Source organism: Lampetra fluviatilis, chromosome 49 (genome assembly GCF_964198595.1).
Source record: "Lampetra fluviatilis chromosome 49, kcLamFluv1.1, whole genome shotgun sequence".
NCBI classification, from domain to species: Eukaryota; Metazoa; Chordata; class Hyperoartia; order Petromyzontiformes; family Petromyzontidae; genus Lampetra; species Lampetra fluviatilis.
This window is the reverse complement of record NC_136323.1, coordinates 8,605,314-8,629,463: the sequence shown is the minus strand read 5'-3', so window position 1 is coordinate 8,629,463 and position 24,150 is coordinate 8,605,314. Positions and strand designations below refer to the sequence as shown.

The 24,150-nt window shown below is 45.1% G+C and overlaps 1 protein-coding gene across 1 annotated transcript; it reads right to left on the bottom strand.

The window, feature by feature from the left end:
- Positions 1 to 1,604: 1,604 nt before the first annotated feature.
- Positions 1,605 to 24,150, bottom strand: PPT2 (palmitoyl-protein thioesterase 2). Its single transcript, XM_078878074.1, has 8 exons — positions 23,958 to 24,150; positions 19,729 to 19,882; positions 17,012 to 17,107; positions 13,321 to 13,428; positions 11,328 to 11,411; positions 10,364 to 10,448; positions 9,411 to 9,465; positions 1,605 to 8,218 (listed from the first exon to the last, which is right to left on the bottom strand). The coding sequence occupies exons 1-8, from the start codon at positions 24,129 to 24,131 to the stop codon at positions 8,075 to 8,077; spliced, it is 900 nt and encodes a 299-aa protein (XP_078734200.1). The 5' UTR covers positions 24,132 to 24,150; the 3' UTR covers positions 1,605 to 8,074.

Sequence of the window (24,150 nt, the reverse complement as noted above, 5' to 3'; positions counted from 1 at the left end):
GGTCCGGGTTCTGCCCACTGGGCTCTTCGCTTTAGCTCTTCAGTGTAGCTCTTCAGGTCTTTAGGTCTTCAGGTGGACGAGGACTGCCGGACCCGTTGAGGGGTCCGGCTTTTCTACCCGTTCCAGGGTCTGTCCGCCCCTAGCTACGCCTCCCTTCTGGAACTCTCTAGAGGGCCCTGGGATATCCCCCAGTCCCCCTCGTGGGGTCTGGGGACCCTAGTGGCCCAAGGGCCCGGCTCATCCTACCGAGCCAGTCGACCACCCCGTTGACTCATGTCCACTACTACGGGTAAGGATGAATGGGAATATACACAATATCTAACCATGCTACTACAACTGCACCTACGTTAATAATAAATGCCTGGGATTCTCAGACATTTGGTTGAATTGCTTTTATTAAGTGCAACTTGGCATGCTTTGACGTGGATCAAAAACATGAACATTGACAAAGAAAATAGAACAGAAGCTGAAAGCGAGAAGCACGCAGAGAATTAGACAGAAAGAGGTGCGCATGGATAAGGGAGCCAAGGCTACAGTCTACATTATAGACTGCCAGTACACTCAACTTAATAACCAGGCTACAGTCTACATTATAGACTGCCTGTACACTCACTCCGATTAATAACCAGGCTACAGTCTACATTATAGACTGCCAGTACACTCACTCCGATTAAGAACCAGGCTACAGTCTACATTAATGGTTTGTTATTTTAATTTTATTTTTATCATTTTTATTTTTATTCACTTTATTTTTATTTTATTTTTCTATCTACGGGACTTTACCGAAAGAACCACAGAATAGCATATGCCAAGTTCGACACACCATGCTGAATGTTAAAAATACTGTGTGCTTGGGCATGATACAATGTTGTTTTTCGGAATGATGGGCGGTGGTCAAAGGTTAACGTCAAGAGCGGCAGCCAGAGGGAAGATGGAGCGATTAAATTTGCTTGCATGCAGGAACGACTGTACGTTGATACATCATGGGACATTTGACATCTCGAAGCCTTCATCCAGAAGTGGATGGATCATGGCTGATGATGAATGCGTCTTGCTCACGCCATTCGATGGGCATGTAACGACGCATCAATACTTGATTCTTGAGCTCACAATACACACCGTGAAGTTGTGTGAAAAACATTTTTTTTGATGAATACAGTCTGTTCTCCTATTACGCGATGTTCATGCAGATGTCGGGTTAAGCACAGTCTGCGATAACATGTGAGATGCGTAAGCAGGCCGAACAAAGACTGAGGCATGTGGGTAGCATCTAGAAGCATCCAGCAGCATCCCACTGCCTTGTGATGCTACCCCGAGCAGCCGTACGACCGCTGAATCCGACTCGCGCGACGGAGTTACCTTCACTCAAATCGCGTTATATTAAATTAGCTTCCGCGTTATAAAAAAAAAAATGTTCCCTCATATATTCATCATCGCGTTATATCAAATTTGAGTCGTGAAAACACGCAGCGTTATATAACAGACTGTACACTTTGGGAAATAATGGGAATCAATGTAAAACGTGTTTAGCTCACTGCACCGTGAACCACAGCAGTGGTTCATGGCTCCCCATTCATGGTCGAGCGGTATCTGAACTGGACCCAAACAATCCTGTGTGTGAAGTCAGGTCGAATAACCTTCCATGACCCACAGTGTGGGGAGGCCGTCATCCAACAGCGGAATCTGTGCAATTTAAACGCACTGCACAACCTTGTTTCATTTCCTGTAAAAGACTCTGCGGGGTTCCACAAATGAATGAAGGTGAACGAAAATACATTATTTTTCCCATTTATTTGAAGTCAGAAAATCTGTGAATAACAATTTTTTTAGGAACAAAACTAAAACTTTGCATGCAAGAGAAGTGATGGCTGTTCACATGAAGGTCGAGTTAAAAATAAAATAGAGGCCCTAAAACAAGCGAGTGGAGATCTCACGACCTGGCTTGAAACGGCGTTTGTGTGAATGTGCGTTTAACTTCTCTTGCAGCCTTAAGTAGCCAACTGTGCTCACGTGTTGTCCACAACAAGACAACGGGGAAGTTAACGCAACAGCAAGACACGGTGTGAGATTTCACAAGACGCTTTGAAAGTTTAATTCATCCAAGCTCTCTTCTCCATATTTTCACTCTCCTCTTTCACATCTACAATTTTTTTAAATTAACGTACAGACAAAGAACACAAAAAATCGCCTCACCCGAATTAATTCCCAGATTACAACACGCTGTGAACACATTTTCAGATGTGCATTGAGTAACCACGTGTGATCAACGAAGACGGCCATAAACCCCACACACACGACAAACATATTTCCCTTCATCTTCTTCCCATATGTGAATCCACAATAGATCATCAGTATTCGCTGATGGTAAAATCAGCTTGTGGTAAAAATCGTCAAAATAATAACGGTTCAACGACTGCACGAGCCGACTGAATGTGTGCGGGGCGGTGTGTCTGTCGAGATGCACGGAACGCTTCGCCCATGGCGGCACTTCTCACAACCTCAAACACCGTGCGGACCGCCACTTTTCGATGCGACGATAATTTCCGCAGAGGGCAAATGACAGTGATAGGGTGTGAGAGTGAGAGGGTGGCGACATGTGCAAGTGTGAGGCTGTGAGTGTGTGACGAATATCTGAACCGGTCCTGGGCCTCCCCTAGGTGGACTCAGCCACACTAGGCGGTGGTCACCTTCTCCACCACCATGCCCTGCAGTGGAGGTGTTTGTCACACGGCAATTAAAAAGGAAAACAATTCAGTCGTCACGTGTGGATTATTGAAAGGAAACCCAAACCAACTTTGGTACAATGTTATTCTAGGAGTCAAAAGAAAGCCCCCAAAATATTTTCTAAGTGTTTTGTAGAATTTCAAAGCGGTCACCACGGCTGATACGATGCATGAGAGGGTTAAAATTAACAACCAAACTTAATATGGTTGTTTAATTGTGCAGTCACTGGTGACCAGGCTGAAATGATCAACTCGTTACATTTGAGAACCTGGTTTAGTTAACAATCATGGGGGTGGCTGCTCAGATTTGAACCCAGGGACCTCGACGGTGCCGGCTCGGTATTCGACCACGGTCACTTGCACTCATTCTAATTGTACACTGCTTTAAGCGTAGCCAAATCGCGAACACAATCTACATTTCCCGAATGATGCCTTGGCAAGAAGGTGGATTAAAACAGTGCCAGCGGATGCGCTGTCGCAGTCCGTTTCAAAATCACGGCGCAAACACGAGAGAGAGACCACGGTTTTGTGCCACCTTTAGCGGCGTAGTTCCTGAGCTCGTACACACGCGGGGGGGGGGGGCTGCCAACAACAGCAAAAAACTGACCAAGCGAACAAAAAGTTGAAAAGGGGCGCTGCTGGTGAGGTGTCGGAGTTAGGGTTCAGCCGGGTCAGTGCCAGTGCCAGCACTGGCAACTAACGTATCTGCTAGAATTTAGTTTTGTAATGGTTATTTAGGCTGCATCGTTGACTACGCTGTGGGGCAGTGCTAGTCCGAGCGTGTCCTGCCTTGACAAAAACGGTGCCACAGGCAAACAGATAATGTCGAGCACTGAGAAAATGTACCGAGAATAACCCTGTCGTTAACTTTCATTTGTTAACTGTGACGTCTGATAACCCGTTATATACATGTATAAATGTAATTCACCTGTTACACTGGGTAGAAAGCACTGTTCTCTGTATACCGTGCTTAGAACAAAAAAATATCTCGGCCACCCTCGCAGTGTTATGTCGTGGTTGCATGCGTACTCATATCATAAACTGTCTGCTCTACATCCCCATTGCGACGTGTGTGTGTATACTCCCCCTTCTCATTTCTTAGCCACTCTACACAGTATGTCCTTGAAATAAACGTGGGCATATGTAAATATTGAACCGTATATATAGCGGGGAATTTTTGGGGAACTCCAAATGAACTATTTTTAATCGCTCTCTCTCCCAGGGCTAAAAAATGTTGCAGCTTGTTGTTCAGCGCGTGTCTCCATGCGGCGGGGGGAAACATCAGCAAGTCCCAGCTTGGCACTGCACAGTCACAACTGTAAGCATTGAGTCGTGCGTTCCTAAATCTGCCGTTGATTTTCTGCGGTTGATTCAAGCAATATGAAGAATATTACAAACTGTGAATGGTCCAACTGGATATATTGCGGGTTTTTAAACCGCTCGTTACACGTGCCAATTTGATTTGTTTGGCTCTGTCGGTTGGCCGGAGGGTTACGTGGTAACAAACAAAAGAAATGGCCAGATTATTACGTGGCTGAACCCAAACATCTATAATGAATCGTCTGAGTTTTGTTGAGAGGACCAATCGACTGGGGCACCCCGGGCCCCTGACTTAGCCCGGTATTTAAAGGACACACTGTAGTGCTGGCAGCACCTCTCCAGAGCGGAACATGGGAAAAAATGTGAGCGCGCAAGCATTTCTCACACATCACACGGCTGCACACGGAGCTCGATAAAGGCACATGGTTAACAACTGTTTGCGTACGACTCACCCGTCTTTCACAATAGTCAACGCTTCCGTCAGAAGCCAACGTTATCCGTAGTTTCCAAATTTGCATTGATAAGATGTTAAATGTTTTGACTGATTTATTGCTAAAACTAGCTTTTTTTAAGATATAAAACAAGTTTCCTTCCTTAAAAATAGTTTTTTTTTTATAAACAACGCTTTTGTTCAACATTGAGAAATGTTTCAAAAATACGAATAGAGCTCTTCCGTAAATCTTTGCGATCACTTTGCGAACGCATTTTTCACTATTCCTGTAAAAACTGACAAAGGTTCAACTTTGCATTTCCCTCCATAAGAAATTTGCCCGATTTAAAACATGCGACGACTTTTAAAACTGTGCTCGAAACATTACTCGTGGATGGGGAAACTTACAGAAGTTAAAAATAATCGTTTTGTTGTAAACAATACTTGACATTTTTGGTGCAAAAAAACCCAAATATCGAATCGTCATTTAAGCTCCGTTTGGCGATTTGCTCTAAAACTTCGTAGAAATTAGCTTCCGATCTGAGTGATTCTTTGGGTATACAGAATTAATTGTATGTTTTTTTTTAAGAAAACGTATTCAAACGTATTCACCAGCCCATAAAAATCACCATCGGCTGTAAGGATGATGCTAACGTACAGCAGACAGACACATGGCCCAATTTGGGTTCATAAGGTAAAGCAAGAAAATGTTTTACTTATAGCAGCTGCAAATCACCAATGTGTGTGAGATAAAAAAATCGGCCAGTGTGAAAAGCCTCTGTATGAAAATGTTGGGCCAGCTTTCCAAATCAACGCAATCATACTGCAATTTAGGTGCAATTGCATTTCTACTGCATTGGAGACTATGCATTTGGTGGACAGCGCAGGGCAGTGCAGTAAAATCCATCGTTGCACTGTCCTGTGCCCTTAACATCTATGCCTCTAACCTTCAACCCACACTGACCAACATCGTGGAGTATGGTCAAATAATGCCCCCCCCCCCCCGTGACTGACGTGGTGTGGGGGAGGCTTTCAGCCAGCAGTGGACAAGGGGAGCTGTGAATGAAATGAAATCAGTGCAGTAAAATCAGAACAGAATCTGTACCTGCCATGACCAGACGTGGCCACCAGCTATTTGAGTAGAAAGCCCGGCGGCACGCGACCGTGGAAAACCCTGACTCGACCGTGGCCCACATCGTAAACCATGTGAACCTCGGGTTAAATTCAGCGGCGGGGTGTTGAAGACATCATCCGTTCAAGCTTCCCCCTGAGACTCTGCTTTGGCGATCACTCACGAGTTGCTGTATGCAAGAACATTTGTGCAGTGAAATGAAAATGCAACCGTCAGCGAGCGGACATGGAACAAAGTGCCATGTAGGAAGTGATGAAATGAAAACTGATGAAATGGAACCCCCAAGACCCTATCTAGCGACCCGCATTGCAAAGACACTTGGTGGTTTGAAAACGACAATAAATTGTGCTACTGCTTTATGAGTGGCCGGTTAATAATTAACAGAGAAAGGGCAATGAAGCAAATATAAATACACAAGAACATGATGGACCTTGTCCCATGATTCCATCAACACTCAGCGGAAACGTTCAACTGGTTCACATGCTGCTCACAGGGGCTTCCGCCTGTCACTGAAAATAAATGAACTGATAACATTTAAAGCTATCACATTAATTTGCCTATGGCCAACTCACCCAGACTCTGCCCGATCTCTTGAGACCACTGCAGTTTGTTACAGGCTGTGGTGTTACATGGAGGGCAGTGCAGAAAATCCACTGTTGCTAAGCTCCTGAATCTGCTCCCCACATTTCTAGCCAAACAACCCCCACAGTCTGCAGAGGGCATAGAGAGGCCCTCATCTAGCAGTGGACTGACGAAATTCTGTACAAGTCAATGTTCATTGATTTCAATTGTCCACAACTGCCAATCCAGTTAATCCAGCTCCTCATGTTTTTTTTTTACTCTAGGTCTACGAACATACTGGACTGAGAGTCATTTTAAGATGCTTTGCTCACACATTCATTTAGGAACGGCTGGCTTGCGTGACTCGGCTGTAATGCGTGGGCTTAACACAAGACAAATTTGACCTTTACAGACCTTTACACAAGTGAGAGACAGTGTGCCAGGTTTTGTCATCTTCACAAACACGGTTCAAACGCATCGCCTTGACAATTCATCCCATGCGTAGTGATGGAGACATAAAATGGACATAAAAGCCATTCCTTAAAGTGCAATTTGAGCTCTAATTTTAATAAATCTCACCAAGCACACATTTAAAATGCTAAAATCATAACTTTGGACAAAAAAAAACATCCAATTTTGTCAGCTATGTAAGTACTCTTGTGTAATGTATTATTTATTCATAAGGGTTTTTTTTACCCAGGAAAGCATCACTGAGTATCGGGTTTCACTTCCAGGAATTATACCGAATTTTCACAGTAGGAGGCTATGTTGCTATGTGTAATCCCAATTAAGTAATTTGCAGGTAATTTTTGGTTTGTTAATTATCATTGCTATGTTTGCTCAATTCCAGTTATTTTTGCATGTTTATTTTAACTATGGGAGGCAACTCATGCCAAACAGCGGGAGAACATATAAACTGCACAGAGTAAGGAATCGAACCTCGGTAGTGAGGCACAAGTGTTATCACTGCACCACCATGCCGCCCCAAATCAACCACGTACATGCCAAAGCATGTACACATATTTTGTCTAAACCACCATTAGCATCAAAACGAAGTCAGATATTCAACAGTTTGGCCCAGATGATCGCCGATTCAGCTTTCCTGTTGTGACATTAAGCTCACAGGTGTGAACTTAGTAAATGTGGCTTTCATAGTGACTTGCCCATGTACTGTATCTATCCAGGTCAGAGGCAATGAGACTTAGAAACAGGTTTTTTGAGTAATTGGCTGTGAAAATGTTCCACGCGATAAGCCATTTTGTTGACCTGTGACCAGGTCCCTTCTGAAAAGGAGCTCGAAAGCTCAATAGGCCTTACCCAGTTAAAAATAAACACACAATTAAAAAATAAAATACATAGTGTGATATGCATTCTCTCAGATGTATGTTGAACTTCTTTCGTACCATACGTAGCCAACTGTGCTAATCGGACGTGCGTTGGAGACTGGGAGAGGCATTGCGATGTAGTGATGGTTATTGTCATGATTTTTTTGGGTAGTTGCATTTTCCACCTGTGATTCGGTCAACGATATGCACAACACGGTACAATGTCCGACACACGTACGGACAATACCACGGTCCCAAAATTGCACTTGAGATGGCAAGCGAATTAAACATGCCATCCATTGAGCATGAAACACTTCATGCCAAGGGTCCACAGTAATGTCACAACACACACACACACACGAACCTCATTGCCAATCACTGTTCACAACAGTTACAAATGTTCATTGCTACAGTGCGGACGCCACACTATAATGCTGTTAAAACGGTCGTGATTGTAAAACCCTGAATGAAAAGAAGACATTGCAAAGGATAAAATAGATCAGAACGGTGAAAATAAAAGTTAGAACTAATTAAGGATGATGTGGAAGATGATTATTGATGATGGCGATGAAGGTGTAATCGCTCAGCTGAGCCACTTGCTGATGTAGCGGTCGAAGACGGTGCGATTTGAATGCCAGGAGGTGTGCGTCACCCCTGGCACCTCATACACCGTCAGCGCGCCTCGCTCGTCCAGAGTCCGCAACCCAAACATGTCCCGCTGGTACACCTGCAGAGGGTGCGCGGAGTAGGGGAGCGGTGAGCTATTGAGTTAGTGAGTAGATGAGCCGGTTAGTGCGTGAGTGAGTGCAGCGAAGAGTGGGAGAGTGTGTGCAATTAAATGAGCGAGTTGGAGTTTGAATTGGTGTGTTTTGACTACACGAGTGAGTGCACGAGTCGGTGAATCATTTGGGAAGTAGAATCGTGGGTGAGTGGATAACTGAATGGGTCGGTAGTGGTTGAGTGAGTGGGTGATTGAATAAGCGAGTGAGTGGGTGATTGTATGTATGTATGTTGAACTTCTTTTACACCGTACGCAGCCAACCTTGCTAATTGGAGGTGCGGCAATGGGTGAGTGCCGAGTGGGTGAGTGAGTGCCGAATGGGTGAGTGCCGAGTGGGTGAGTGCCGAGTGGGTGAGTGCTGAGTGGGTGAGTGCCGAGTGGGTGAGTGCGGCAATGGGTGAGTGCTGAGTGGGTGAGTGCTGCGAGAAATCTTGCAGTCTCAAGTGTTCTGGGCATCACGAGAGAAAACATTTCCAGCAAATTGCGCAGGAACACGCAAAACACTCATGAAGGCACGACACACGAATGTGGGTGCTGAGTGGGGGTACTCTGATACATTTTGACAACTCTGTCCCCGAAAGTCTCCACCGAGTATGAAGATTTTCTTTTAGGTGGGTAATGCTTATGATCAACTCACCGATAATGCACTCAATCTCATCGGATCTCAGAAGCTAAGCTGGGCTAAATGTGAATGGACGGTACTTGGATGGACGTCCACCATGCATAAAACAAGCGTTATAGGCTGCTCCCGGGCTACGTCATCGAAGAGTGCAGTGCGACAAAATCCACTAATATACTGTATTGACCAGCATGGTGGCGTCGAATAACCCGCCACGTGCCTTACGCAACACATAGGCTCTCATCCAACAGTGGAATGAGAAATGGAACGTATATTTAAGATCTTTGGCCAATCCCCCTGCTGAAAATGATTGCGCATTTCAAGGAAAACGAGAGTGCCAGGAATAAAGCCACGGCATACGTGGGGATAACAGTAAACACGTGCGTCGATGCAGAGTCGCCACTAGTCAAGCGCACACCAATTTAGCGGTTTTCTCCGAGAGGACCGGGCAGAGCATACACTTTGTGGCTGAGGAGAGAGTGAAGTTTGCTGCGACCAAGCCTGGCTGCTCACACGTACCTCCTGGTCCTTCATTTCTTGCACTGTTTCATTGCCATCATAGAAGCCAAAGTGACTGGAACACAAAAATGAACACATTTAGTTTGGACAATGACAAAAGGCTTGAGAATAGGTTTTTCCCTTTTTTTTCTGGCAACAAAATAGGTGTTAAGATGTTAATACACCAAACTGAAACCTTTTACAAGGAATCATGTCTGCATTAACCACAATACTTGTGGTCAGAGTGCAAAAAAAAACCACTCTAATATATGCATTGTCTTTGAAACTGATTGGTCCACACCAGAGACAACTTTCTTTGGAGCCTAGTCTCAAAAGGTGTTAGACCAGAGGACGCCAAAAGGCGTACGGCACAAAAGTCTTAGCAGACTGTTGGGGCAAGTGCTGCTAGCGAGCACCTATGAAGGCCGGCACGGCACACAAGGGGATGGGTGGCCAGCACCATGTCTCCCCAGTGGTGATGTTTACACAGCGCACCAGGTACTCATTTGAGGCTGAGTCGACCTAGGGGAGGCCCAGGATCAGTTCAGATAATCGTCACTGGTATTGACCGTGAGCGGGAATCAAACTCGGGTCGCCAGGTTTGTAGTGCAGCGCTCCCCATTGGACAATGACACACACACATGGCCTACAAGGCAAGCTGCCCACCACAATCAGCATTCCGAAGTGGAAAACCAGAGCAAAATACAATGGAGCAAAGTCCATTGCTGATTTTAACTTCTATGCTCCTGTACCTTTGTTCTATGCCTTCATAAGCCCGCGCTGACCAGCCGTGGTCAAGTACGGTCAAGTTAACCGCCACAACTGGTACATGGAGTGGGCAGGCCCTCATCCAGCAGCGGATTTAAAACAAAAAAAAACTGTCCACATACATGCGCACAAATACAAGAGCCGTGTGTGGAGATTGTCTTTTTGCTCATTTTTAACGAGCGCGGCAGACGCAGCACTGCTGCTACCTGGACTGCCAGGGCGTGATAACACCGTCATCCGGTCCCCCGATCAGCACCAAGCGGTTGATGCGCAGAAAGTTTTTTTTCCATTCTGCACAAGGAACGGAGAGGAGATGATGAGACACGGCCGAGGCAAGGGCTGCTGCTGTATCGTCGCGTTCATGTACGAATGCATCTGCTCAAATTTTCACTCATTTGTTGGGTCTCTTGTTCTATTGTTTAGCTGTGTTTGAGCTTTCACCTTTATGGTCACATGCAAGGCATTCGGTGACTAAATAATACCATTGTATAATTAATGGACTATCAAATTACTCGGCAAGTAATGATTTACCCACTCATGATTCACGAATCATCACAATCCAAGGTCAACATTAATTTCAAGAATCAATTTTGCCGACTCATTTCAGTTGTCGGTCTCATATGTCCCTGCTTTGTCCTTCATTTGAACCACAAGCCTAAATGTAACATTAGCATTAAGATGTAAATTTAATTAATCAAGAAGTCTATTCTAATGTGCATGTCTCGATGTACGAACTGATTATAATTGAAGAGCTGTTCCATGCCTACTCAGAGCACATCTATGAGAGCACCTGTCTCGAGGTGGAGAAAAAAAGTGGGGAATTATGGGTCAAGGCGCATAAACCGTCATCATGCGAACTCCGGTCATCCTCACAACAGCGGCTTTTGGCAAACCATCAAAGATGGTCACTGCATCGCGCATTCAGATGCGCTTCTGCGGCCGTCTGGAATGCCCTTCCGATATTAGGAAGTCATCATATCGATTAAAAACGAATTTCTTTAGAATCACTTATTGTGGGGAGTTTGTTGTCATTTCCCCGCACCTTCGATGACCACGGTTGGCAAAATAGGGTGTGAAAGAAGTTCAAGAATACAATACGTATAAATCGGTGGGGAAAGTCACATGGCAGGGGCGGTAACTTAGTGCCTCCCTCTAAAGTCTAAAGCGTACCAGCAGCACTCGCGTGTTCTCTCTCGTTGTTGAGAAAAGACAGGAACTGGCTGCTCTTGAGATAATCCCCCAGGTGGTGTGGGTCTGCAAGCGAGCACACGTGACATCCGTCGTGAACGCTCGCGCCAACAACAACAACCCCCTCACCGCTGTGAGACCCCGTGACCCGTCTGCTGCCGTTGCCAGCTGGGCCTGGCTTGTTGGAATTTTCATATCAACGTTCGCCACTTCAAAGAGGAGCCCTCATAATGATTTACCACTCATCAAAATAGCAAAAACACACGGTTATAAAGTTCAGCAGACGCAAAGTAAGGGAAAGCTCGATGTATGATTCTAAAGCAAAAAATGTCATAGGATTGAGCCTCTGAACATCATCGAATTGGAACTGATTTGTATGGGATTCATGTTTAGTATGAAATTAAAAAAACCATAAGGTCATTATAATACGATATAATTCACGTTGAAAAGCCTGAGTCTCAGGTTTTTCGAGACGTTTAGCCGATTCCTTTTTAAAATAACGTTCTGTGCATGAAGAGGAAACCAGGGTACCTGACAATACTACTCAAAGATTCATACAGATGGAAACTAATTTGCTGCTGGGAGGTGGCCAGGAGATCAGTTTTCTGGCAACGTCTCAACCCTGTGGGCTTTTGGGAGTTTCACAAATCTACGCGATACACAACCTATGGCCTCGGAAGAACTGGATAACAGCCGTGCACGACCATAGCCATGGGACCCTTCATACAGGGCATGCTCGCATTAGAATAAGCTAAATCGATTTCACTCCTAGCACGTGAAGGACACATCCTCATGCGGCATGGTTACCACATAAAACGTCCCTCAAAAATAGTCGAGACTAAACATGGGGCAGCAGACAACGGAGGGAATGTGTCAGTGGACATCCACCGTGGAGATGGAGAGATGAAATCGGCGTGTTCGCAGGTGCTAATTGGATTGTTGCATCATAGGACATGGTGATGGCTTGGGGAGAATTTTAGAGTACAACAGTTTTACCTCAAAACACTGCACTAATTCAGAGGTGGAGTGCCCTGGTATCGCCATATGGTAAACAAAACCAAATTATTTCCATGAAGACAAAATCGAGCCCATTTACAAATTGTATTTAATTTGTACTTAACAATTCATATTACATTCAAACACAAGTAATATAATAATAATAATGGTCAAAGTAATTTAAAAAAAATATATGATGGGAACCGACTTGGTCTGCAGGTAGTTTTAATCTATTGTGTAGTGTTAGGGGCTTTCTACTCCGTATTGTTTCTATGGTTTCATAATCTGTGGTTAATTAACGGGGGGGAAAACGCCACGGAAACCCCCAAAACTCACAAACCAATTCTGCAACGCACAATCCACCACTACCGTAGTTTCTCTGCATTAGTGAACTGGGACTGCACTGGCGCGTGACCTCTCTGCAGAGAATTACACTAAAAACTAAACTTTTTATTTTACCGGTTAAGGCCCACTGAACTATATAGCTCTGTATTCAGAAGCGACCTGACCACGAATGACAGCTCAATCAAGTGGCTTATCATCATGTGGAAGTGTATAGCAGCCAAATACGCTAAACGCATGTTTCTAAATGTGGAGGGGAAAACAGGAGTACCCAAAGAAAAATCCACACGACCACGGAGAAAGAGACACGCAAACTCCAAATATAAACAGGCGTCGGTGTCGAGGTCGAACCCACTACCTCCCATATACCAGGTGAGGGAGATAACATCTCACCACTGTGGCGCCCCACGGAGATAAGACAATGTAGCGGACAACAAGCGGACGCGCTGCTGGGCACGCCGCTCAAATGTTGAGTTTCCGGAGTGCAAGTTTAAAATTCCTTTTCGAAACATTCAACAAATTTAGCAGTTCCCTAGAAACCCCCATTGTACGCGGAACATTGTAATATCAGTCCCATGTTATTCTAGGGCTCTCTGTACATAATAATTCCATGTCCATGTGCCCTCCCACGCCACACCTTTCCAGTAGTTGCAGATGGAGACGTCCTGGCCCAGCTCCGTGTAGCAGAAGTGGAAGAGTGTGGACTTGACGTACTTCGGGAAGAGCCACCATAGGTAGTTAGTGTCTGGCCAGGAGAGTGAGCAGGCAGAGAACACCACATCGCGATTAGCCACTGGCGTCACTTGCACTGCACGGGATAAAACACCGGGCAATGAGTGGTTACGGCGGTTTGAAAAAGGTGCTGATATGCACCAAAAAACTAATACGTCCAAAATAACATTATCTTTATTAAATTTGCAAGCGCGCGAGAGATGGCGGCGATTTGGCTGATGACGATAATGATGAATCCTATTCCATTTCATTTAATGCAAACATTATGTTCTAATTCCTTTAACGTGTATTATATACTATATAATGTATTATAGTGCAATTAACATACATGATCTACTACGTGATAGTATGCTAGTTCATTTAATATCAGATTGCATAGGTTGTTTGCTAAATCGGCAGCAAACTGCTAATTTTAAGAGACACAAAGAGTGGATGACACATTTGTTGGCTTCATACCAATTCTAAAATCTAAAACTAAACTTTTTTTTATTTTACCAGGTAAGGCCCACCGAGCTAGATAGCTCTTTTTTCTAAGCGACTTTGCCACAAATGATAGCTCAACGAGAAGTGGGTTTTCGCATGGAAATGTATAGCAGCCAAATACTCTAAATTCTACACAGGTGAGCAACAAATACTTTATAGCCTAATATCAGTGGCGGCTCCTGCAAAATCTCTCAGGGGGGGCAAATGTCTGGATGATTGATAAGGATAAGGTCCACCCATGCAATGGATAAATTAACAGCTTAAGCATGCAAAGGCAACTTCACTTCTTTAATATTAATGAAAAATAAAGTGACTCTTACAATACATCTTGTTTGTTTCTATACTCACTATTAAAACAAACCACTCAAGTTTATTTTATTAAAGATTCCACTAGGTGGCGACAAATTATATTGTTGGATGAAACGTGCTTACGTATGATGACGTAAGCACGTATGATGACGTAGGCACGTTAGGGCGAGCCCTCCCGGAAGCCATAGAGAATGCATTGCAGCGCCCCCGTTCGAAAAAAAACATCTTTGAATGTAAGTCTATGGGACCACTCGGGGCGATTCTCAGCTGGAGGGAAATCGCCCAAAAAGAGGCGGTACTCCACAGAACGTAGCATGACGCTGATTGGACTATATCCAGAGGCACAGTGACGGCTAGCGTGACTCTGTGATTGAATGACATTGGTGGTGCGTCGCCCAATCGCCCTAATGAAGAAACCGCCCCTGCCTAATATAATCTTAGATAAAATGCAAAGCAAAAAGCAGACAACCCTTATCTTGTAGCTACATACCCAGGCTGTTTAATACAAGTGTAGTGTAATAGCGCCGGCTGGTGGACAGCCGCGGCAACTGTGGTGGACAAACAATACACACGCCGGTGAGGGCGTGCACGGTGTGTGGGCAGAGCAGAAGAACTGGGGCAAGGGTCACGGAGGACCCCATCTGGAGGCCCCTGGAACCTGCTGGCGGGTTCGAGAAGGGAGGCGCGGTCAGGGCGGAGCCAGGCCGCGCTGGGAGCATAAAAGGAGCCGAGAGCGGGGGGCTCGAGGCTGCCGGTTCTGGGAGTGGACTCGTCTCGTCGTCACTGTCGTCTCGTCGCCGTCGTCGCTAAACGTCTCCGCTAGACACTGCGCTACGAAGGAGAGTAGTTGGCTATCTCAGTCAGCGCCGTCAGTGTTAGACGGCTAGTGTTGTGTACAGGCGAGGCTAAGCTACTGTGGAGAGTGTGCGGACGAGACCGTGGAAGTTGTTAATAAAGAAGGCAACTCCTATAAACTCTGTCTCCGAATCGATGACACTGCACAAGTTTAAAGGTCCATTACTCAGGATATAAGACTTTACTCAGGATATAAGGTCAATGGAGTGTGATGTCACTCGCGTTGCCGAAAGTCACTTTAAAGTATTTATCCCTCATTGCCGAAGCTTTAAATTCATGTTGGATCACCCAGGAACACATGAAGTAGGTAGATATATTAACTGAGACAACCGATGACAAAAATACCTGAAATGCACTTGCTTGTCAGATCTCAGAAGCTAAGCAAGATAGATGGGTGACCATCAATCAGAACAGGTGCTTGAGGCTGTGGGGGTTGTAGGCAGCATAGGGCAGGCCAGGGCAGCAAAATCCTTAACTGTACTGCACTTGTATGCTCCCGCACCTATGCTCCCCACTGAGCAAAGGTTACATATCAGTTAAACGAACTGTAGTTTTTCCTGCACTGAAGTATTCCTGCACAAAAGATTTGTTTATTTTTGTTCCTGGTCTCCTTTATAGGAGGCCTCTGTGTCTCGGTGGGCTTTCACCTGGTTATAAATAAACTTAACGTGTGTATATGTGCAGGTGGTGTTATTCAAAATGCTTGGGTTTGTATTTCCTGTTCTGTTTAAGCTGAACAGACGTGCAGGCTTTCAAGGAATGCTGCTTTATATTCTGCCCAATGCTACAGGGCTGTTAACAAGCGCCTGGGGTGTGTGAACTTCCTTATAGGCAAAGCTTAAATAAATATTTATATCTTACACTAACAAAGATAGCCTTGGCTAGGTGCCATAGAAGCAAAGTTAAATCAAATTGTCTAACTTTTTATTGAAATAAACATGCCATTTTCATAAAGGTGTGCACAACGCATAACACAAATGAAGGTCGTCTTGCCAACAATCTTATGCAAACTGGACAAGTTATGTATGACAATTGTAATCTAACCGGTAATGTGTTTGCTTGCAATATTACACACTTCCTTGTTGCAAATGTGGCGAGATGGAAGTACAGTTCCGTCAACATTCTCATCAAGGTCAGAAATTTGTTTAAATTTAAATAAATTGGGGGGAGGGTGTCTTGGTAAAAAGACAATTATTGGCAAAAAAATCTAATTTTCCAGAAAGTAGGGTTTTTGTTGTCAGTATGTGAAATAAGTGGATGAAAACATGGAAATGATTATGTTCATTTGCTTGGCATGGGTTGTTCATAAATATCGAACCTCCTCCTTCCTGGCATTCCCCCACTCTTGTGGACTCAGCCTTCCGGCTCCTCATCCCCATCCTGGGCCATCATCTCCATGTCCACTCCACATTCCTTTACTTCATGTCCTGGTTACCTACATAGAACCACCTCGTTCTAGGCCTGCCTCTCAAGTCTTCCCCTGGTGCTTCCATGTTCATCGCCTTTCTCCCAGAGTGGTTTTCATTACATATAAACGAAACAAATATATGTGGGTTATCATGTTTTTTTCTCGCGGGCTCACATATACAAAGATCCCCCACCTTTAACAGACTGTTGGGGCAAGTGCTGTTAGCGAGCACCTATGAAGACCGGAACGGCACATGATGGGGTGGGTGGCCATCACCATGCCCGGCCGCCTTTGTCTTTCTAGTGGCGATGCTTACACATCGCACTAGGTACTCATTTCAGGCTGAGTCGACTTAGGGGAGGCCTATAACCTGTTCAGGTAATCGTCGCTGGTGTTGGCCGTGAGTGAGAATCGAACTTGGGACGCTGGGTTTGGAGTGCATGTCACGAACTGCTACACTCCCGCTCTTCACATACAAAGACACACACACGTCGGTAAGCAACGACTCTGTAGTTAGTCCGAACAAGTCACATCTCTGTACCTCCGTACTGCCCGGCCTGAGGCGAGGAGAGAGAGATGAAGGTGTCCACGTTATGGTTCGGCATTATGGACAGCACCCCTCGGCACACCAGCCCCCCTGCCGAGAAAACCCACCACACGAACGCACGAGGTTGCACACACCCGATTCTCGTTCACATCAGAAAGGACGATGGTGATGGCTGCTGATGGCTACTGCTGCTAATGATGAAAATAATAAGGCTGATGACAACTTGATGGTGCTGCGAGTGAAGAAATTGTTATTTTGTGCCAGCTTTTGGCTTCGAGCAGTGCCAACATTTTTCGCACCGTACATAGCCAAACGTGCTTAATCGGAGCCTGATCGCAAAGTCCACTGGTCACATGTACAGGATGAATTAGAAACATGGGTAGAATTACAAGGGAAGCGGAACAAGAGCTGAAGAGTGAGCATTAGGGCAGCATCGGGAGATGCAATTCGTGGAAATACACTGGGACACACAGAGGAACATATGGATAATTATGTAACAAAGCAATTTAGAGACATATTGACTGTCAACTAACTAACAAGTGTGCTGGGGCAGGACGCATCGTAGATGTATGTTGAACTTCTTTAGCACCGCGTACGTTGCCAACCGTGCTAATCGGAGGTGTGGGGGAAGGACAACAAACTAAACACAAAAAGTAGTTGAAAAAAATTGTTTCCAATCTAGATTTAAAAGTGCATAGCTCCAGTGGCTTCCCAATAACACTTATCAACATGCACTGTGACAATTATGGTCATGATCACATGGTCATGATTTCCCGCACCTCGGATTAGCACAGTTGGCTACGTACGGTGCGAAAGAAATTCAACATACATACAATCCCAAAACGTGTTTTTTGTTTATTTGCTTTGTTTGTGCTGTATCATTTATACAGTATGTACTATTTGCCTCATTTGTACTCTCCATCTCATCTTTATCACTTGTTCTGTCTCGTCTAAGCCATGTTTCGTATCGTTTGTATTTTCTTTCTCTTTGTTCCATAAACCTGAGGCGAAATGCCCAGAAACTGTGCATGAATCGTAGATAAATCTGTTTTTTTTAAACACGATTCAATGCCTGTATTGTGAGCATGAACATCTATATTAAATCAATGAACTGTCACACGCCTGTACATTATGAATCAATTAATCATTGCACGCCTCTAAATAAAAAATAACTGTAGCTGAAAGCACACTGCAAGAGACACAACTTAAGCCGCCGTCCTTTATTTTTAGAAAGTGCCTCCAACACTTACACATCACCCGAGCACTGTAAAGTGCTCCCTGTACCGAGTGTTTTGATAATGACCAAAGCCTAAAGTCAGAGCCAAACGAAACATGATTGGCCCAACATGGAGGCACGGTCACTGGAGGCCACATGAAATTGACACGTTTAAATAGACGGGCTGAAATATTTGCAGATGGTGGATGCGTGTTTACTCATATGGAAAGGCCACTGAGTTTAGCAAACACTGTCACCAGAAACCCGAACCCAGACTGTCAAAAACTGCTCAAAGTCGAGTCAAAGTGTTTATCTACTCCAACTAATGAGAAGCGAAGACCCTTCCGTAAACGGCCTTGAGCAATGCGGAAAGTCCACATTTCCGCGGCAGTCTCTCCAGAGGGCAACTGTTGTTGACTTCCCAACAAAGCGGAACTTGACAACTAGGACTGAAAATAGAATTTAAAGCCTGCCGACTGCGAGTTGAAGGTGAAGCAACAATGCCACCACAATAGATGGCAACGTTATTGACTTGGGTTTTGAACCACAGTATTATCAATGCATTTAGCAATGAATAATATACCGAGTCTCAAGACTCCTTTTGTGGGAAAGGGGGCTTTCCCACCTGATGACGGACGCTTGTGTTGCGCCCGAAACGTCGTGATTTGCTTTATTTTGTACCTAAGTGACTTTGCCGAAGGAACCAAAGAGTATGGATTCCTGCAGTAACGAAAGCTTTAAATCATCCCCGGTACGAGTCTATTTTTTCCGAGTTAACTTCCCCCGTATCCCCAGCTCCCTCGGCCTTCCACTTCCAGCCCCGCCCACTTTCCCCCCCCAGCCTCACGTCCCATCTCCTAGCGTTCACGCAGCGCTCCCCCTACCCCACACCCCCCCTCTCTCTCCCCCCCCTTGCCCCTCCCCCCTTTCTTACCTATATAACCTCTTGCCACGGCATCTCTCTCCCACTTCAGCAAAAACATTTTCTTGCTGTGGGTTTCCCACCTGATGATTGCTTGTGTTGCAAAATCGAAACGTCGCGATTTATTTCATGTTATACCTACGTGACTTTACCGAAAGAACCAAAGAGTATGAAATATATTGTTTCGCGTTGTTTGACTAAATCACAATTCAGCATTGTTTTTAAGTTGGATAAAATCAGATAATTTTATGGCGAACCCAAAATGGCTTTAAAAACTCAACTCACAGTAAAGAATTGCAGCGTGATGAAGTATGGGAAAATATACCCCAGGACCAGTACGGCATTAAGAGTCACTGACGACGCAATTGAATTACATAAGGGCTGCACATGTACATTAATGTGATCGGGCATACAAACATTTATAAATTAATAAAAACACTGGGGTGCCAGGGAGTAACCTGCCAGGGCCCAAGGCACTTGCAAAGTTGTCTTAGACGCAGGGCGGCCGGAGGCCACCGTGTGTCTGTGTGCGCGAATGTGTTGCTCTTGTGTGTGTGCGTGATGGCGACGAACCCTGGGAGTAGCAGATGATGTGCACACCGTCAGGAGCCTCTTGCATAATGGGGCCCATCATGGCTCCAAAGCCCTTCACCTGGCTCCACAGGGGCTTGAGGCTCTCCATGTTGTTGAACAGGCTGAACACCGTCACGTTGGTGCCTGGGTGGGCCTGAAGAGAGAGCAAACGGGTGCAGCGTGAGAACTCCGGCATCCTCCACTCCTTCACAATTTCACCTTCGTTTCTAGTTTTGATGTTCATATTTGTGTTATTGATGATTTGTGTTGACTGGCATGATTTCGAAATGAGACTTATGATTCAAGCCAAGACAGCCTTGGCGAGTAAGCCCATGTCTCATTATGCCTGAATGGGTTTTTTCTTCTTCTTACGAAATAAAGTTTAATGCTGCTTTTACTGAGATGCTGCCAAGCTGTAATAGTTCTGGCGGCAGCAGTTGAGACATTCGTCAAGTTTTATAAATCCCCACTTCTCTGTCCACCCAGCAGTATAATCGAGTGCACCACAGTGAGAATCAGCAGGTCGCACGTGGTGGTGTAAAGTGTTCGGTTATGAAGGTTTTCTCAAAGATGCAAACATATTCTCATGAAAACGTACCCAAACGCCTCAAGGTGGAACTTTCCTGAGAGAACTGGGACTCATTCTCGATTTGAAGTTTTCGTCACTGCAAGGATCCATACTCTTTGGTTCTTTCGGCAAAGTCACGTGACTTTACCGAAAGAACCAAAGAACTGAGACTCAGTGAGGGAAAGTGTTTTAAAAAAGGGACACCACCAATACCTTCATTTGAAACTCGTTTTCTGCATTGATTCCTGCTACTCTCCTCCAGCTACTTCACAATTATCTCAGAGCTTCGGTAAAACAAAATTAACACGTGACCAGATCCTCTATTTATAACCAGGGGTGAAAGGTGACACCCTGTTACATGGAAAACCACAATCAATCTCATCGAAACGGCGATCGAATGTCGATCATTGACCTGATCAGAATAACTCTTTAAGCCAAAAAAAAGGTTCTTCTTAGGGCCAAACTTGCTGTCAAAATGTCCCGGAAGTACGTATTTTTAAAGTCCATGTTTAGAGCCTTTCCCGGGTGAAGTGTGGGCGTCTCACGAATATACCGAAGGTGAACAACATCGATGCCTTTGCACTCAAACATCACCACGTTTCCAGTGAGGAACCAGCATCCCATTATCATCTACATGGCCAAAAAGTGTTAAACCAGCTACGACCACTCCCGAGTGCACTATCACTCAGCTACTGCTAGCTACTACCACTCCCAAGTAGGGCCAGGCTATCCACACGAGACAGGACACAACCAATCTCACAAATGGCAAAGATGATAGGATGATAGCGGCTTGGAGAAGGCCTTTACATCCAACATTTATAGCCTCATTCACCTCACCGATTACATCTATTTCTAGAGTCGACTGACAGACGGCTGTAAATGGCTTAAATACGTTTTATTGTATTGTATGAAAAAAATCAAACAGGAACTGTATTGACACAGTGCATACTGTATAATATACATTATACACTCAACAGTATGAATGGTCAATAAACTTCAAAAAGATATTAACACAGTGTAAAGTACATATATCGTGATAATAGGGTTTTCCCCTTTTTTCTGGCAACAAAACAGGTGCTAAGATGTTAACACTCCAAACTGAAACCTTTTACAAGGAATCATGTCTGCATTAACCACACTACTTGTGGTCAGAATGCAAATAAAAAAAACACTGATAATATATGCATTATCCTTGAAACTGATTGGTCCACACCAGAGACAGCTTTCTTTTGAGCCTCGCCTCAAACGGTGCATTCTGACCACAAGTGTTGTGAACACAAGTGTTGTGGTTAATGCAGACATGATTACTTGTAAAAGGTTTCAGTTTGGTGTTTGAACACCTGTTTTGTTGCCAGAAAAAAGGGGAAAAACCCTATTATCATATTTTGGTACTGCCAAAGGAGGTCCATGATACATATATCGTATTTCGCACATACTGTATTACACCACCACTACACTATACCCCATTAAACCAATCAATACTCTATGACCGAGTCCTTAAATTGGCGGCTTGCTGGACAAATGTTACCAGCAAAGGCTCTTAGGGGTGACCCACGGGGAGAAATGGCTCACCAGTACATTAAGAGATACAGATCAGCAAGATGAGAGAGAGAACTAAATGGTAGAGGTGAATGTGTGGGAGCTGCAGACAAGAGAAAACATTGAGGTGAAAAAGAGATAAAAAACAAAAGATGAAAAAGTGCCATAGGCAACAACAATAAGAATAAAATGCACTTAAAATAGCGCCCTTCACAAAAATGCTCGAGGCAACGTGCGTGAAAAGGAGATAATCGATAAAGAACCACCGGGTGAGCAAAACAAGGAGCCAAAACGTAACAAAACGCATGATAAAACGGACACTTTTTTCACGTGATTTAAATGCTGTCACCAAGTATTCCAAAGCCTCATCGTACAGGTCATTTGGTCACATTTACAGGATGGATCAGAAATATGGGAACCATTGCAAGGGAAAGCGGAACAAGAGTTGAAGCGTGAGCAACAGGGCAGCATCAAGAGATGCAATTCTTGGAATTACACTGGGACATATTAAGTAACAAAATCAATTTAGAGACGTATTCGCTGTCAACAAACACGTGGGCTGGAGGGGGACGTGTATGTATGAAGAGCCTCTTTCGCACCGTACGTAGCCACCCGTGCTAAATCAGCGGTGTGGTCATGGCGAGCAGCAGGGACCATGATGATGATCGGTGGTCGAGACTAACGACGGAGTGACAGCCAATGGAGGGAACGAGCCCGAGAAGAGGTCGTCCAAGGCTGTGATGGAGGGATGAAACTACCAGCTCCTGTGTTGTGGCGAGATGGGTCGCGTGACATTGTGTGTGTTGAACTTCTAGATTTGAAGCTTTCGTGACTGCAAGGATTCATACTCGTTGGTCTTTTCGGTAGTCACGTAGGTAAAACAATTAATAAATGAAATAAATGAAAACTAAATTAAATCACGACGTTTCGGAGGCAACACAAGCCTCCCTCATCAGGTGTAAAAAGGACAAGCAAAATAACAGTTATTTTGAACTTCTTTCGCACCGTACGTAGCCAACCGTGCTAAATCGGAGGTGCGGTGGAAGGACAACAAACTAATCACAAAATGGAGTTCTAAACAAATGAGTTTGTCACTCTAGACGATTTAAAGCGCACATTTGCAGCGGCTTCCTAATATCGAAATGAAGAGCGTTCCAGACGGCCACAGAAGCGCATCTGAAAGCGCGCGACGCAGTGAGGCCGCCTTTGTTTGGTGGTTCTCTAAGAGCCGCTGCTGCAGCGAAGAAGAGCGGAGTTTGCGTGACGGTGGTTTATGCTCCTTGACGAGATCAGGATTGTGGTTCACTCAGGGGTACCCCTTCACCACGCGGTGCATAGATCGTGGCTGATGATGGCCGACAAACACAATCGCCACTGCACTTTAGTCCAATCAGCCGATGTTATTGGCTCTACGGACCAATATTGTCCAGCAGCAGCGGCAGAATTTGTAGAAGAGAGCCAAACTCCAGGCCGTCTGGGTCTCCATCAGCAGTCGCGCTAAACAAATATGCTACCGGAATGTTTGACGTTTACATTCAGTGACGAGAAGTCTTCATTCAGAAGAAGCATCTTTATCGGTTGGAATTTCCCTAAACACAAGTTGGCACGTATAACGAAAAACACACAGACATTACCTGTCAACCCCTTACCAGTGGCAGCCTTATCACAGACCAATGCAGACCTCATCGATCACCCCGTGCCCTTATACATCTCAACGTCAATCCTACAAAGTCCCATCAGAAGCGAGAAACACAGACGAAACGCAGTGGTTTTCGCCCGTATTGAAACGTATGTACGCCGTATGGACCTGACAACTTCATTTCCCTGTACAAGAATACGGAGCTAACCCGTAGGGGTTTGACATCTGTGCATTTATAAACAAATATTTTTCCTTTGTGACCGTGACAATCGTGTCGGGTGGCGGAGGGCAACCCGACACAGGCGTATTGGGGGGCAGCCGAACCGGGACAATGCAACGACAAAGTACAACAAACCGAGGAGTACACAAAACAACAACGCAATCACACTGCACACAACAACAACTCTCTCTCTCTTCTCTCGTTCAAAACAACAACAACAAACATCAACAACCCCCACTGGCGCTTCGCCTCACGCCGCTCGCCTCCTCAATGTAGCCGCGCAGCGCCTGCAGGTGCTCGGGGTCGTCGAAGAGACCGTGCACGATGAGCACGGGCTTGTTGGAGGCTTCGACTGTCGCCAGTGGCATCAGCAGCGTGAGGAGCAGCAGCAGCAGCAGCGTGAGGAGCCAACGCGAAGCCGCGAGCCGCACCGCCATCGCCTCGCGTCTCCAAGTC